Here is an 18,032-nt window from a genome sequence, read left to right as displayed (position 1 = left end):
GAGAAATTTTGGTTCAACTTAGGTAAATGATAAAAAATTACTTAAAACAAGATCATTTATACAGGGAACATGATTTGAAGAAAATAAACTAAAAGCTGTGAAAAGTAAATGTCTGTAGGAATACAAATAAGTAAAGAACATAAGATATATGACCTATCTGCAGCAAAGAAAGCAGAAGACAATGTAATTACTAAACTCCAATTATTCACTGTTAGTTGCATAAAAGGCTGTTATGACTTTGTGAACATATGAAATTGAGAGTGCCAAGAACTGGAATTATGTATTACAATAGAATTTTATATGCCTAATCAATTAATGGAACTAAATAAAGCATATTTCTGTTCACTGAATGAAATAGCTGTTAAAACAGTAGACAGTCTAACTGTCTTGGTCATAAAGGTAGAATGTTCCATCTAAAGCTCAGGTTAATGCTCCTTTATGTTTAGCCACAGTTCCTCCTGTATTACACATGTACTTTTTGTAATATGAATAGATAGTGTGCATAATAGTGGATAAATCACTATAACTTTAATAGTTATTATTTTCTGTGCATCTTTCCCCACAGAGTGAAAAACGGGCTTTCTGCATTAACATGTGACACTAAAAATATCCAAGAAGTCCCCATTATAAAGCAGAACAATGGGAAATCAGTTGCTGAGGGCAACAAATGTAAATTAAAGGACACTGGTGTGCAAACAGTTGAACTGCAAGACATGTAAGTCTCATTAATAGTTAATATTGTTTTTAACTTAGTAAATTAAAATGAAAGCTACTACTACTTAAGGGGGGGGGGGGGGGGGGAGGAGGTGAAAAGAAAAGAAAAGAAAAGAAAAGAAAAAAAGAAGCTGCTGCTTCCTAAGTTTTATGCATATTTACTGTTTATACCATATTAATAATATTTACATTAATATATTAACATTTTTCAAAGAAAATAACTATCAACACTCATAACCATGAAGATTAGTTTGTGTTATACTACTGCATGTCATGGAGCTGTACAGTGAACACAACTGTTTATTGTGTAGCTAACAGGAATTTTCAATCCTTGAATCTAAGTAAGCCAGATAACGAAGAAACAGTGGGCTAACGATATATGATTTTAATTTATTTTCGAATTGGTTAAAGATTCACAATTTATTGCTTTATGTGTTTTGGGGGTTAGATGAATACTTTTACATCATAGTACCTACCTACCTCCAGTCAACCATAGACAAGAAGGCAAAGTCTAATAATTGTCTTATGATTGTGCAAATCACAGTTCATCTGAAGCTGACTTTCATTATCACAACAAAAACCATTTACAAATAAACATGCTGGGAACTGTGTACAAGAATTTTTTTTTTTAATTTTTACTACGGTACTACGGTAAACTTGTCCAGACACTAGACTCACATTCAGGAGGACACAGTTCAGATCCTAACCCAGCCATCCAGACTTGGGTTTACTGTGGTTTCCCGGAATCACATAAGGCAAATGCTGGCATGGTTCCTTTGAAAATAAAAAGTCCAATTACCTTCTATATCTTTTCCCCTTCTGAGCTTGTGCTCCCACTCTAATGAGCTCATCATGATGGTGCTGTACATTAAACCCAAATCTTCTTCCCAAGATCTCTAGAGGCCTTTGAAAGATATACAGTTATTTCCATTATGAAATACTCTCACTGCTCAATTCTGCTGAATAAATGCTTTCTTCACATTTTGTTGACTGCTCCAGAAGATAATTCCAAATTCCATAGAACCACAGAACAAAAATTTATAAAACAGTCTAACAGTTTTGTCTTTAGTTCAAACGAATGAGAGAGGCTTTGAAGAGCATAACATCTTGAACTGAGCTTCTTGATTACTTTATATTCGTGTTGACTACATTTTAATGAGTTATTCAGCTGGATCCCACGGAATTTTACACAGTGTGATTCATTTAGTGTGTAGCTGTCTATCTGTGGTGATTATAGGTCATTTGTGTCAATTTACATTTGCACAACATGAACATTTCAAAGATCAAGTCTTCCATTTTTTGTTGTGGAGCAATTGTAGACCCGTTCAATTTCCTTCTGAGTTGTGTCTGCACTCTTCAGTAGTATGCTTGCATCATTCTCATACATTACAGCTGCTCCACCAATGATACTAGGAAAAAGACATGTAATTCCCAATCTAGCTTGCCTGAAAATATAAGTTTTGTTAAACATAGACTTAATAGAAGTTCAGTTAATTGCAGTTTTAACTCTGATATCCCAGATATCTACTGTTAAGTGGACTTAGTTTTTATTGCTTACCTCAGCTCAGTACAGCCGATAGAGACACAAAAAACAACCGAAAATTTAAGCTCCTAGCTTTCGGAATAAATGTTCCTTCATCAGGGAGGAGAGAGGGGAAAGAAAGGGAAGAAGGGAAAGTGGATTTAGTTACTCACAACCCAGGTTATGAAGCAACAGGGAAAGGAAAACAGGGAAGGTAGCAAGGATGGAGGCATGGTTGTCAGAGGGAAGCCAAAGATATTCTACTGCAGGTACTGTGCCAGCTTCAAGCCAAAGAGGATGCATACAGAAGTAAAGAGGTGTATAGTATAAAGATGTGGGATGGAAAGATGCATGAATGGCTAAAGAGGAAAGGGAAAGAGGAGAAGACTGAAAAGTAAATGGGAGTGAGGTTGTTTAACGTAGGTTTAGTCCAGGGGGATGGCGGGATGAAAGGATGTGCTGGAGTGCAAGTTCCCATCTCCGCAGTTCAGAGGGACTGGTGTTGGGTGGGAGAAGCCAAATGGCACGTACAGTGTAGCAGGTTCCTAGGTCCCTAGAATTATGCTGGAGGGCATGCTCCGCTACTGGGTATTGGACATCTCCTAGGCGGACAGTTCGTCTGTGTCCGTTCATGCGCTCAGCCAGTTTAGTTGTTGTCATACCGATGTAAAAGGCTGTGCAGTGCAGGCATGTCAGCTGATAAATGACATGTGTAGTCTCACACGTGGCCCTTCCTTGAATTGTGTATGTTTTCCTAGTAGCGGGGCTGGAGTAGGTGGTTGTGGGGGGATGCATGGGGCAGGTTTTGCAGCGGGGTCGGTTACAGGGGTAGGAACCGCTGGGTAGAGAAGGTAGTCTGGGAATATTGCAGGGTTTAACAAGGATGTTACGGAGGTTAGGGGGACGACGAAAGGCACCACCCAGAGTTGCCTTTCGTCGTCCCCCTAACCTCCGTAACATCCTTGTTAAACCCTGCAATATTCCCAGACTACCTTCTCTACCCAGCGGTTCCTACCCCTGTAACCGACCCTGCTGCAAAACCTGCCCCATGCATCCCCCCACAACCACCTACTCCAGCCCCGCTACTAGGAAAACATACACAATTCAAGGAAGGGCCACGTGTGAGACTACACATGTCATTTATCAGCTGACATGCCTGCACTGCACAGCCTTTTACATCGGTATGACAACAACTAAACTGGCTGAGCGCATGAACGGACACAGACGAACTGTCCGCCTAGGAGATGTCCAATACCCAGTAGCGGAGCATGCCCTCCAGCATAATTCTAGGGACCTAGGAACCTGCTACACTGTACGTGCCATTTGGCTTCTCCCACCCAACACCAGTCCCTCTGAACTGCGGAGATGGGAACTTGCACTCCAGCACATCCTTTCATCCCGCCATCCCCCTGGACTAAACCTACGTTAAACAACCTCACTCCCATTTACTTTTCAGTCTTCTCCTCTTTCCCTTTCCTCTTTAGCCATTCATGCATCTTTCCATCCTACATCTTTATACTATACACCTCTTTACTTCTGTATGCATCCTCTTTGGCTTGAAGCTGGCACAGTACCTGCAGTAGAATATCTTTGGCTTCCCTCTGACAACCATGCCTCCATCCTTGCTACCTTCCCTGTTTTCCTTTCCCTGTTGCTTCATAACCTGGGTTGTGAGTAACTAAATCCACTTTCCCTTCTTCCCTTTCTTTCCCCTCTCTCCTCCCTGATGAAGGAACATTTATTCCGAAAGCTAGGAGCTTAAATTTTCGGTTGTTTTTTGTGTCTCTATCGGCTGTACTGAGCTGAGGTAAGTACTGGCCAGCCCCTCTATCTCTTTGTTAGTAATTGTTTCACATCTTTATATGAGATTTTCCATTAATTATTTAGTTTTTATTGCATAATTCCTGCCGTTTGTGAAACTTCCAGGCAGGAAAATGGTTTATTAAATGCCTCACTCACAGTTTATTTTGGTTAAAATACAATTTGAAAGTCCTGTATCTTGGCAGTCTACACACATCTTCACTTCTATCAGCAGCATGTTCATTCTCGTCTGAAAGTAAAAGACACCCCTGTCTTCTGTATCTCAGTTTGTCCCCCCCTCCCCAAATACGTGTTACTGCTCAGCACAAAGTTTTTATTCCTGCTTATGAAGCTTAATGTTTGTGTACTGAGAATGATAATCTGACATCTTGCTTTTGTTACACATAATTTTTTTTTTTTTTTTACATGTTGAAAGTTGTTCACAAGTTGAAACAGACAGCTACCTAGTCTTCAGACGATGATATATGATATGTTGAATTGTAGTGGATTATGATGTGTTCCACTCCATGCACGATCTGTCACCTAGTTGATATGTGTGCCAACTTGTATGTTACTAATACTTTTCAATCACCATTCTTGAAATTATTTGGTAAATTGGATCTGCTAGGCAGTGCCATTAGATCATGAGTTGAGATTTCTTCACCTTCTGCAATGGGCAAGTGCTGAAAGCTCTGATCTATTCAAGCTACTAAAATGATATAATCAGTTTTGCAATAACTCTTCTGTGTTATAATCACAATGTTTCCTCTATGCAATTTCATTTACAGTTGCAAGTGATTCAGATCTCAAACAACTAGTAGCTCACAAATAGATCACAACATGTATTGCTGCACTGATTTGACATTTCAGAATGACAGTTCTTTATCATCTCCAGCTATTGTGTCATTGAGACACAATAGCCTTTCCTCTGTGACTTCTGAGGCATTACCAAGCCAGGATGTCAAAGCAAAAGTAAAAGAGTTTGTTAAGACAAACATCAAATTGATCATTTAAGAAAATGCAGAGTCAGAAATGTATACTATAAAGTAATGTGAATGACACCAAAGAAGGTTTAACAAAATAGACTTATTGATTAGATAAAATGCCATATAGTAAGAAAAATGATTTTTTTCCGTTCAAAAATATAAACACAGCGAACGAACTTGTAAACCCTCCTGAGTACTAAGAATGTGCAATTTAGTTGAGATCCAATTAGACTGCACCAAACATAATAAAATAATTCATAACTAAAGGGAAATTTGTATGATGTTGTTGCTTTGGTTGTTGAAATAATCCAACAGCTCCACTTGAAAGTGGAAAAGAAGCGCACTTGTGGAATAATACAATAAGGGAGGAAGCTGCGAAGAAAAAGGAGCATTCCTTGTATGCTTTCAGGAGAGAACAGAGGAAGGAAGGAAGTAATACACTGAGAAGAAGAAAGTGATTAAGAGCAGGATGGTAGGTGAGAAGAGAAAAATAAATGGGGAAGTGCTTAAAAATGATAGAAGACGACAGTGAGGGAAGTAAAAAAGTCCTCGAAGGAATGGTTATGCAAACAGGAGAACCGCGATGAAAAATATCAGGATGATCAGTAAAGAAGGAAAAGAAGTTAAAAATGTACAGGAAATCAAGGAGATGCGGAAGAAACATTTTGAAGAGTTAATAAATCCCAATGGAAATATGGGAGAGAAAATGGAGGAGCCTGGGAATGTAAAGGATGCCACTCTGGACCTAACCAGGACAGAAATATAGGAAATGCTAGAAACCATGAAAAGAGGAAAAGTGCCTGGATTTGATGAAACAAATATGGAGATGGTGAGGGCAGCTGGCTTTGCTGGAGTGCATTGGCTCAATAGGGTCATGAAAATAGTATGGAAAGAAAGGACTCCTGAAGACTGGAAAATGGATCTGATACTTAATAAAAGGCATCTCCTAGAGAAACATCATGAATGTGGTAAGAGTTTAATAAGGTTTTCCTGGACATTGAGAAGACGTATGATAGTATGAGAAGAAGCAAGAGCTGGGAAACCTGACAGAAAAAGGGTAATGGAAGGCTGATTGACGGAAAAATGGGCTGATGTAAGTGGCTGCAACATCCCTGCTACTTTCCATCGCCATTATGAAAGAGAGAAAGGCAGGGATGACAGTGCGAATAGGAGATGAAAATATGAAAGCAGTGCTCTTTGCGTATGATTTAATAGTGTGGCACAGTGGAAGCAGGAGAAGCACAAGAATGGATAAATGCACAGGAGAAAGAGGTGAGACAGTAAGGATTAAAATTTAACACAGAGAGCTGTGAAGTGATAGTGGTGATTAGCAATAAAATGAGAGTAGCAGTGGATAGAAGTATTAGTGGGCAAGTACTTAAAAAGTGGAAAGTTTCATGTACCTGGGAAGTGTACTAGAAGACAGTGGGAGGAACGATAAGGGGATTAGTGAAAGGCGAAGGCAGTTACGTGGGACCCCTGTGGAGTATAAGATGTCTGGTATGAAACAAGGATGTATTGCCAAAAAGTAAGTAAATGTTACACCAAATATATTATTCTCTGGTACACATGTAGGCATCAGAAATATTGGTACTGTAGAAAAGGCAGTTGAGTAAGACACGAACTTGTTAGATGAAATTTCGAAAAATCAAAATATGACTTATTAGAATGGATAGAGTAAGGAATGAGACGATGAGAGAAAAAGTGAAAGTGAAACAGATGCAGAGAAAAAGTGAAAGTGAAACCCATGCAAGTGACCATAGAAAAGACAAAATTGAGATGGTATGGGTACATTAAAAGAATGTGAGTTTGGAGGATACAGAGACAGGCTTGTAAAATGACAAGAATTTTAGAAGAAGACTGAGAGATATATTGTTGGAATGAAGGAATGAGTGAAGAATAGAGGGAAGACTCGGACAGAGTGCAGTGAGAAACATGGTAGATGAGGACAAGAACATGAGCCATTGCTGCAACCCGTCAGTAAGCACCTGAAGATGATGAGCAGCTGTCTTGTTGAAATATTGTACAGTTTCCACAACGTTATCCGACACACAGCCTGTGAACCAGTGAAGCAGTTACTACATTGGGAAAGTCTTAAACAGCACTTACAATATTATTATTAAAATATTTTCCACTTCTTTTTGTTAACAAACTTTTCATTGAGTCTGATAGAAATAGTCTTTCTGTGCTCTCAGTTGCCCTGTTTCCCTTTTAACAATATTGCAAATTATTTTAATTGCATTATCAGTGGTGCTAATATCAGACACAGTGCACACACTTCTGGACTTTTTAACAACTTTTCTTAATACAGTGCAGCAGTGACTGTTTCTGAATCATCACTTCTTCTAGCTATAATATAAATTTCCCTTTTCTGTTTACAAGACTTTTTAAATCATTTTTGTAAACTATGGCATTTTAGATGGTTTCGTATTTCGTCTGACATAATAAACACACCCTAAGCAACACAAACAAAAGTATGGCAATGAAATAACTCACATTTTGTACAATCCACTAGCCAAAGACTGCTGGATTCTTTTGCATAAGACATGATTTGGCTATTCGTATTCAGTTATTACCATCACAAGAGATCGGCTTACAGGAGGTAAACCTCATACCACATGGTGGAAACGAAATATATATTTTTTAAATTTTTAACCTTCTGTCCCATCATTTTCATCATCGTATTGACTTCTTTATTTTTTCTTATCATTCTTTTTGTTGTTGTCTGGAATCTGCCTTTGTTACATATAACCTTCAAACAAGTTTCAACCAGGACTGCTCATCATGTCAGCTCTTATAGCAAAAATAAGATTTTTCAGTTTACTTTTAGCACTGAAACTTAATTTTCTCTGTCTTGATTTTGCTTATAAAGGTCAGTTTTAATCACAGTGGGCAAAGTGAGCATGATTAATAGTTGTGCTGCAGATTGGCGGTGAAACATCACTGAAACTTTTTTTTATTTTTCAATGTAGTCTCCTTGTAGATTAATGCACTTGGTTCAATGATGTTCCAGTGCCTTGATACCACCTCAAAGTTAGTTTCCTCCAGGCTTGCAAAATAGTTGTCAACTCTGGCTATCAGTTCTACGTTTGAAGTGAATCTTTGTCCATCAAGAAAAATTTTCAATTTTGGGAAGAGATCGAAGTCTGACAGAGCCATATCAGGTGAATACGGTGGGTGTGGCAAAAATTCATCCCTTAGTTCATGTAATTTTGCCATGGCGATGGCACATGTGTGTGGGCAGGCATTGTTTTGATGGAAGATGACTTTCTTCCTTGCAAAACCTGGCCTTTTTTCGCATATCTTTTGTTGAAACTTGTCCAGAAGGTTAGTATAGTATTCTCAAGTATTTGATTGCCCAGCGGGGAGATAATCTACAGACAGAATCCCTTTTGCATCCCAGAACACTGATGCCATGACCTTTCCTGCTGAAGGAGTCGTCTTTGTTTTCTTTGGTGGCAGAGAATAGCATGTTTCCACTGCTTTGACTGTTGTTTTGTCTCTGGGGTATAGTAATGCACCCAAGTTTCATCTGTGGTCACAAACCGGCACAAAAAATCTTGTTCGTTTCTCCTAAAATGGGCCAAACATTGTTCTGATATGTCCATTCTCATGCGTTTTTGATCCAGCATCAAGAGTCGCGGCACCTGTCTTGCATATAATTTTTTCATTTCTAATTCTACAGTTAAAATGTGACCCTTTTCAGATGACATCTGGTAAGTGTGAGCAATTTTATGCACTTTCAGTCGGCGATCCTCCATGACCATTTTGTGCACTTTTGCAATGATTTCTGGAGTTGAGACCCATCCTGGCCAACCACTGCACGGATCATCATCTAAGCTCTTCCAACCAAATTTAAATTCATTTTTCCACTTGGCAACAGTTGAATATGAAGAAGCAGAGCCCCTAGTGTATTCTGGAAATTGGCATGAATGCCGTGTGCTTTCATACCTTTCTTTATGAAGTACTTATCACTGCTTAAATCTCTATTTTTTTCCATCTTCGCAAATCACTATGCGGGAACTACAACAGACCCACATAAACGCAACAGCTCTCCTGCAAGAACACTGATGTGGCACATGTTTATAGGCAACAGTCCAATGAATATCACGTGAACAACTCGTTGCGCTAGCACTGACCTCTCGTGGTGATTCTGAGAACTTTTCAAACCACCCTCATGCATTGCACATCAAGAGGTTGTGGTTAGGTTATGACATGAGTGTAAATTCAATGCTACAAAACATGTTGTCTACCACAGTTAAGTCATTGGCCATTTAAAATCAGCTGTGGACAGAACATCTCATGTTCCCACTATGCCTGATGGCAGCAGCTTTCAACATTAAACTATGTTACATGAAAAGCATTTCAGCGCTTGTGAAGTGATCTGCTGTGGTTGTGTGTTGTCTTTAACCAATTGATAGCCAATGTGGCAACTCTGCAGTACCAAGAGACAGATGTAAACTATCAAGTAATTTTAAACAGACTATAGTATGGTACAGATCCATTGCAATACTGAGGGTGCCTACACACAGGATTCAGTAGAGTCCCCAATGGTCGACAATGTAATTTTTTTTCCCACTGTTAGTGCAACAATTTCCAACCAATTTCTCAATTTGGCGCGAATGACAAGGGGGGAGGGGTGGGGGTGGAGGTGACAAGTGAATTCTGTTCTCCAAGACAGAGAGCAGAGTTTGTATTATTTTGAGACATGACAGCTTGGATAGCTGGGGCAGATACAAAACCCAAGTTGCCTCTTCAAAAAAACAATGACTGGACAGATCCAGTTGAAAGGAATATGAGTGAGTTCCATCAAATGGAGTGGCCATGTAAAATGTGGATATTACCCTAATCATTGTTAGGTATGTACTATGCAGTACAGTGATTTGACAGGAGGACAGTTGCTACATATGGCAATTTCTTGGACAAGGTGACTATTTTTCTTTGGATTGTGGGCAGAATGGCTCATAACCAATTTTAAAGACACTTTCCATTCTGCTTATGGATATTCCACGTCCTTTGATGTCTTTAATAGAATTGAAATAGCAAACTTCAAAGTTTTCATTTCATCTTCCCAAACTTTAATTCCCTTTTCAAATTTCTCTTTAGTTTACTTTATTGCTTGCGCAGTTACATATTGAATATCATGGGGTGTAAGCTACAAAAAAGTCTCACTGTCTTCTTACCTACAGCTTCTCTTTCATGTCTTTCAAGGCTTATGACTGCAGTCTGCCATCTTTACAAATTGTAATTATCTTTCACTGCATTTTATTCCTAATTCCTCAAGAATTTCAAAGAATGTCTTCCAGTCAACAGTGTCAGAAGTTCTGTATAAATTTACAAATATCATAAATGTAGGTTTGCCATATTATTGAGTCTATCTTCTAAAATAAGTCATAGGATCAGTATTGCTTCACATATTGCTGCATTACCTTGGAACCAAAACTAATCATCCCTAAGGTTGGCTTCTACCAGTCTGTCTATTCATCTATAAATATTTTGTGCCAGTATTTTGCAACATTGTATTACTGAACTGTTTGTTATATAATAATCACATCAGTCAGCACCTCCCCTCTTTGAAATTGGAATTGTTACATTCTTCCTACACCTTGAAAGTATTTACATTTACTTACACATGAAGTGTCATAGATTTCAGTACTTTTCAAAGGAAGCTGCGGTGCAGCAGAATTGTGGCTATATCAATCGCACCAAGTGACACTTGCGTTTAAGAGGAGTGCAGTTCAAATTCCCATCCAGACATTAAGGTGTAGTTTTTCTATGGTTTCCCTAAATTGTTTAAGGCAAGGACATAACTGATTTCTTTCCTCAATTTCAGCATGTGTTCCATCTCTAATGTCCATGTCAGCAATAGACCATTAAACCCTGAACTTCCTCCATTCTTCTTTGTCTGTGGCACCAACATTTTCTTTATTAGACCATGAATTGCTTTCGGTAGTTTCTACTTTGTGTTGTTCAGTGCCTATATACTGCTACATGTTCTAGGTAATTTAAAATTACCGCGCTACTGTTATGGTCGCAGGTTCGAATCCTGCCTCGGGCATGGATGTGTGTGCTGTCCTTAGGTTAGTTAGGTTTAAGTTGTTCTGAGTTCTAGGGGACTGATGGCCTCAGAAGTTAAGTCCCATAGTGCTCAGAGCCATTTGAACCAATTTAAAATTAAATACATAAACAATCCTATCATCCGCATTTTCCAATTCTGTCATGGTGTACAGTTTTATTTACACAGTGTAACAGTTAACAGTTTCCAAAATTACACTGCATTTTTCAGTTTTGTTCATTGGTATACTGACCGACCTTTAATTCTATTGAGACTTGTAAATATGCGTTAATATTTTTCAAATGATGTGTACCAAGTGGATCTTAGACATAAAGCATCTGAGATGCTATGTACTCTCAGTTTGTTCAGTAGGTGTCTTCTTCCTCAGCTTTTCTTATTTTTTGCTTTCTTCTGAACTTCCATTCTTGCACTGTCTTTACTCTTACGTTTCTGCTGCCTTTCTACCTGCACCTTGCTTCTTCCTCTTTTTATCCCCCTTCTCTTGATTTATCTTCTCTTGTATATAACTTCATCTACTTCCTCTCCTTCCTCTTCTTCATCATCATCATCATCTTCTTCTTCTTCTTCTTCTTCTTCTTCTTCTTCTTCTTTCCTTACTAGTATTCTATCTCTTCTTTATCTTCTGTTTGTCAGACTTCCATCTGTTTATTTTCTACTTGGTGTCTTCTTCTTGAGCTTGAAATTTGCTTGGTTTGCAAGTAACATTTATTCAAAATGTTGGCTGTTGTTGCAATCTTTTGCTAGTTTGATATTCCACACATTTGCCTCACTTTTCTTTCCCAAAAGCTCAGTGGGGCAAAGCAAAACTGTTTTATGAAAGCTGTAGGGAGGATACAATCCAGTGGCGTGAACTGCTGGACTTGGTAAACACTATGGTAACTTATAACTGACTTCCAGCAGACAATGTTGCAAGCTCCCTTTTATATTAAATTGCCTCTGATTTACATTAAGAAATTCTTCCTCATTTTAAAACCTTGCACCTCATTTCTTCTGTAATGTCTTCCAACAGATTTTTATATGTACTGGACTTATTTAACACTCTCATGTACACATTTTTTCTGTTCGATTTCTCTAGCAAAGCATCCTCTTTTTAAAGCTGCTGTCCTGTTTAAACTGACAAATTACTTGTGTTTTTGGAATCTTTACTTTTTTCAGCAGTTGAAATTTTAATTTCCATATTTCCTTAACTGTCCCTCTTGAAGCTTTTTTTAATTATTGCATCTTCCTCTAACTATTTTTGTGCTCCACCATGAAATTTTTCTGTCCATCTCCTTAGTGATACTGCTCATGATTTTTGTGGCTATCCAGTCCAACCTCATTGTACTATATTTCTGTACCTCTTTTTTGCTAGAGTATTTTCACTGCTTTCCATTCAATTGTACCTGATCCTGTTCATTTTCCATGTATTTCCAGTAGCTTTCTTGAGATCACAGTTGAGTTACCTGTTTACTTGTTTCATTCTTCTCCACAAACCCGGAATTTGGCACAAGTAAATCAATTTTGTCCCTATCCTGGAGCTCAAGTCATCTATAAATTTCTGTGATGTCTGTTATTTCAGCCCTTATTTTCACTGGTAGTCCGTTCATGTTTGAATAGTCTTCATCTGTAGCAGCTTCACAGCATAACACTATCAACAATGGAAGATTATGATCACAATGAATTACAGGCCCTACTGCAACTTTTTTTTCACTGATTTTTCATCATTTGCACAGTTTATCCTCTGGTTATGGCATCTCCTGATATTGACATTCTTTGTCATTGTCCCAGGGTTCCATTGGTAATAGAAATTGAGTATAGATTAAGACATGCCAGTTAATGAAATACTCACTTCTAGAGCTCCTGTTCATTAACAAAACCTATGTAATGCAGTCATCTAGCATAGACTAAAAACTGTAGTGTCAAAATACATACATGGAGATCAGAACAGTTCATTACCCAGATTATCTATATCTAGTTACATATAAAGTTTCATAAATTGCACTGCTTTTAAAATGAGGTGATGGTGGCAGATGCCCTTCTAAGCATTTTAACGTAGTCTTAAAGTAGCTTTTAGCTGTCACTATGGTTTACTGATTGTTACCTTCGCACTGCATATAACAATCTGCATGGAATCGTTCTCTCTTGCTATTAGTTTTCATGCTGAAATTCACTGGCAGATTAAAATAGTGTACAGAAATGACATTTGCACTCTTGCCCCATCCTTTCATGTCCACTACAGGAGAGCCTCTTTGGTGCTTAAAGTGGGTGAGGGGTACTGCTAATTTGGAGCTTTGAAATTGGTCTTGGGACATATGAGAATGAGTTCTTAGGTAAGAACCTTACTTAGTAAAAACAAGAGTCCAGAGTCAAATCCCAATCTTGTGTATATGTTTTGTTTAATTATCGTTTCACCCTGCTACAGAAATAAATACAAGTATTAGTTTTCATATTTATTAGTCATTTCAAAGGTGTACATTGTGCTCAGCTTTCATCTTTGGTCATACATTTTGGAACATAGATATCTGCTAGAAGCCAAGTCATTAAAACAAAAATCTTTCACAGTTTTTCTTAATTCTCTTTTAAGTGTATTAATCGACAAGGAGTTCAAAGACAAGAAATTTAGCACAGTTGCTTCAAACACAGAAGAAACAAAGGTTAAATATGAAAGAAGTCAGAAGAAATCAAGTTCATCTTTTCTTTCACCAGAATTCAATAAACCAACTAAAGCAGTTAAAGAATCGGATGATCCTGAAACTGCAAAACATATGCGGCCAGTGAGTGCTTCTTTACAAAGATCTTATGATAAAATTAGAAGCGCATCTCCATGCAGAAGATCAAGATCTCCAAGCCCACGTTTTTCTGTGTTGTCACGAACTAGGCGCAAATCCTACATGGAACAGAAGCAACCAGTGTTCACTGACTTTGGATGGAATGATAGTAACAGAAATGTTGGTGATAAGAAGACATACAATATTCTTGCTCCTGAGAAAGAGGTTTGTGTTGAAAACATTTCATCCATTATGTTCAATGAATGTATATTATCTTTTTGTCATAGCAGTGCTCTTATTTAGCTGTTCACGTAATTTGAGTGGAAGTATGAAACTTGTCTAGTAGAAAGGGGAATTGTCAGTAGGATATTAGGAAGGAAAGAGAAACAAGTGGAGGACAGGTGCTACCAGTGACCGAGGACAGAGACTTGCTGAACAAAATTAAACGTCAGGGTGACAATTTGCATCTGTGAAATCCAGGCAAGCTAGTGTTAGATGGGAGAATCCAGCTGGCATCTGTTTGAAGCAGCCATTGATGTTTGCTGAGAAGTGTTCCATAAAATTGGATTGTCAGACAGTGATGTTTATATAAGGCTTGGCTGTATTCAGAGATGCCTGTACCCATAATGGAATAGTAGGTGGCAGTGACACAGCTGAAATGGACTGCATGGGTACACAGGACATACCATATTATGGTAAGATTCTGAAGGCAGACACGGCATAAGGATGGACTAGAATATTTTTCTAAAGTCATTGAACTATGGAATACCAATTTTAGGGGGGTAAGAAGGATTTTGAAAAGAACTGCTTTTTGGGGTGCAGTGAAAGGTAGTCAGAACCCTGGTGGACCTGTTTCAGTACAGAGTGGTATTATGTGAATGGCTGGTGCTCCTTTCTGCTTGGTTGTGGACTATTAAGAGAATGAAATATTATGTCATAGGATCTCTTATTTTTTACCAGTTTTCCAGGATTATGTTTGTTAAAATACCCTTAGCAAGGTGTTCTGCGTATTCAGAAATGGATTTTTTGTTACTGCACATACACTGTATACAGATAATAAGCCTAAAGAGGAAAAACGTCTCTGTTCTCATACTTCAGCCCTTTCTCCTCCTTAACCTTCATATTGACCCTCCCTATCTTTATGTTCAACTCACCTAACTGGCCCAAGAATCAAAGTTGCCCCAATTGCATGTAGCTGTGTGTGTGTGCACGCATTTGTATGTAATATCTGTCTCTCTAAAGAAGAATAAAAGGTCAAAACCTGTGTGGTAATATTCAACTTCATTTCTATGTGACTATCCATTTCTCATTGTGCTGTGAATGGTTGTCCTTCCTTAAACTTTTGCTTAGTTACAATAACATTGCTCACTGCTCATCAACTGCTACACATGCACACTTGCAGCTAGTAAATGATGTTTGTTCTTTGTCTCCAATGATATTAATGCTGACTTCTCTAATACTCTGTTTTCACTTGTAAATGTTTTATTAGTTGTGTAAGAATTTAAATTAAATATTTTACCAGCAGTCTGCAGGTGTTTAAATGTAACTGTAAGTATTGTTGCACATTATCAACTTCTTATGTGTTACAAAAAGGTACAGGGATGCAGTGAACCGAAGATAATAGAACATAAAAAAAAAATCACTAAGAAATAACAAATCAAGTAACTTATTTTCAACTGCTGCAAACTTGCACAGATAATCTTTGCTGAATCAGTTAATATTTAAAGTTCTGTGCTCTGATATGTGATTTTATCTTCCACTTACTAGCAATTTCAAAACTAAGAATCTTTACAGGTCCATCCCCTTGCACTACAAGCATTAAGAAATAGACAAACTGAGATTGAGGAGTGCCTTGCTCAAGAATCCCAGGTACTAAATGCTGCCCAAACTCCAACGGTAGGTTAGCCCACATATGATGCATATCCATGGTTTGTAGAAGTAAAATAAGCAGCCTCCAACTTTCTCAGCATAAGATATATTATTACTATTTTAGTATTCCATGTGACAAAATAGCAAAGAGTTCTACAGTTCTCATGGAAACTGATATTGTGTACTGTGGAATAAACATTTGAAAGTTCGGGGTAAACTGAAGAATGAGTTACAACTCATCGGCTTTGACCAATGACATCATATTTTACTCATAGATAGTAATTGGCTTATTATGAGCCGTAGATAATACATTGGTTATCTACTGTGGTGAAGCATCATAATTGTAAATAGAAATAAATGAATGAAATTGTTATTAGGAGACAGACATTGCGTACACTTTTTGTCGCTCATAGTAATCTTACATCATCTGCATGTATGTTTTGAATTATACCTTTATCTGATAATGATTCATTTGAACTACTGTTTCCTCTGCAATTGGGTCATATCTTATACTATGTAGGTCAGCTGAAGAACAGGATACTAGTACTATTGAAAGCAATAAAAATGACGTTCATAATACTGGCATCCTGTACCTCAGTTGAACTACAAAGGTTGTGTCCTATTCTTCAGCTGAGCCACATAAATCAACTGAAGTACTGGATACAAATTTTATGGTTGTCGCTTTTTTTACCTGTGCTAGTACTAGTATCCTATTCTTCAGTTGACCAACTGAAAGATAGGATACAAATTTTACATTTGTCTCTTTTTCATCTTCGCTACTGTTAGTATCCTATTCTTCAGATGATACTAGAACTAGCGAAAGTGAAAAAACCAACTTATGTAAAATTTGTATATATGTCAACTGAGGTACTCTATGCCAGTATTACAAATGTTGCTTCTTTTGCTTTCATTGACCTATGTAGGTCAACTGAAGAGTAGGATACTAGGATTTTCTACTGTGAAAAAAGTGATATGCAACATTACATTGGAAATATGGATGTACATGATAAATGCCCATGATCTGTTTTCTCTGTACCACAATCATTTCTTTCTTAATATTCATCTATGGTTTTAAATCTTTGAAATTCATCATCTGTGGTAACTTCTGATGTCATTGGTTAAATTCAATGGATTATATCCCATCTCCCGTATGCCCAAATTTTGATACTTACTTCATTGCCTTTCCAACTGATGCCTGTGAAAGCCCTTCATCTATTATGTTTATTACAATGTAAGTTCTCTTTTTTTATAGCCATGCTCTTATTTAACTGTTCCTAGTTCTGTAAAATATTTTAGGTGCTCTACGGTGATGCATGTATATATGTAGCGCTATTAGAATTGTTGTTGTTGGTTTAACTTAAGAATTGATCTTCTTTGGGGAAATTTAGTAAAAGGAAACTTAATAACAGTAAAACGGGTTGTGCTAGCACATTTCCGGATAGTGTACGAGTGGTATTAAACCATCGGTAATGTGGTGCATCTTGCAGCTAATATATTAACTGGGTGGTATTTATTGGGATATTATTTAGTGAAATAAAGGTAATAACTTTTATTTGCAGATATGCCATATCAAGATGTGTGTGGCACAGTGTTTTATTCAGAATTTATAGCAAATTCTTAAGTGATAGCTAGGTTTGGACCTAACAGCACAGGTTAAATTGCTGTGAGTAAAATGAGCAACAATGACATTTACAGTCATCATTGCCATCTACTTTTGGTGGGATTTTTGGACTATCTAATGAGTGTGGATGTGGAGGTTAGGTTTGGACCTGATAGCACAGTTTAAATTGCTGCAATTGAAAGGAGCAGAAATGGTATTTACACTCATGATTGCCACACACTGTTTACAGTACTTTCAGAATATGTTCCTATTTTCAAGGTAGTGGCTATGACAGAAACTGATAGTACAGCAAAATTTAACTGCACTTTTGCCTGTATCATATCCTACAGAATTAAATTTCATTATGGCACCACATCCCTTTATATAACTAACATAATTATGGTATGTATCAAATGCCATTCTCCCATTTGTCCCACAGTTTTATGCAGTCAGTCAGCATCACCTGTTGCCAACTGCTGTTCCATATTTTGCAGACTTTTCTTAAAAAGTCATATTTGGTATACAGTGTGGCTAGTAATAGGAATACTTCTAATCTAAGGTATAGTGTCATATATGTTTATTTAAGACATATCAATGAGTTTTAATCACTTTCGGACTACTGTTAAAGTGCACTGAGTATTTCCCTGTGGTCAGTTAATTCCATATCTACTGTGCAATAGTATTTCGGTATTTCATGGTTATTTTGTGTTAAATTAGT

At 37.5% G+C, this 18,032-nt stretch overlaps 1 protein-coding gene across 4 annotated transcripts in view; it reads left to right on the top strand.

The window, feature by feature from the left end:
• The window catches only part of LOC126267028 (uncharacterized), a 117,011-nt gene that overhangs the window by 43,656 nt on the left and 55,323 nt on the right, over nucleotides 1–18,032 (top strand). For all 4 annotated transcript variants that reach the window (XM_049971807.1, XM_049971809.1, XM_049971808.1 and 1 more), the window contains exons 4-6: nucleotides 566–715; nucleotides 13,662–14,070; nucleotides 15,640–15,741. In XM_049971807.1, the coding sequence (XP_049827764.1) occupies nucleotides 566–715; nucleotides 13,662–14,070; nucleotides 15,640–15,741 (661 nt within the window). The remainder of the gene's footprint in view (nucleotides 1–565; nucleotides 716–13,661; nucleotides 14,071–15,639; nucleotides 15,742–18,032) is intronic.

The sequence above is a fragment of the Schistocerca gregaria genome, chromosome 4, assembly GCF_023897955.1.
Source record: "Schistocerca gregaria isolate iqSchGreg1 chromosome 4, iqSchGreg1.2, whole genome shotgun sequence".
Lineage (NCBI taxonomy): Eukaryota > Metazoa > Arthropoda > Insecta > Orthoptera > Acrididae > Schistocerca > Schistocerca gregaria.
The sequence above is the reverse complement of the archived record's forward strand: the minus strand, read 5'-3'. Positions and strand labels throughout refer to the sequence as shown.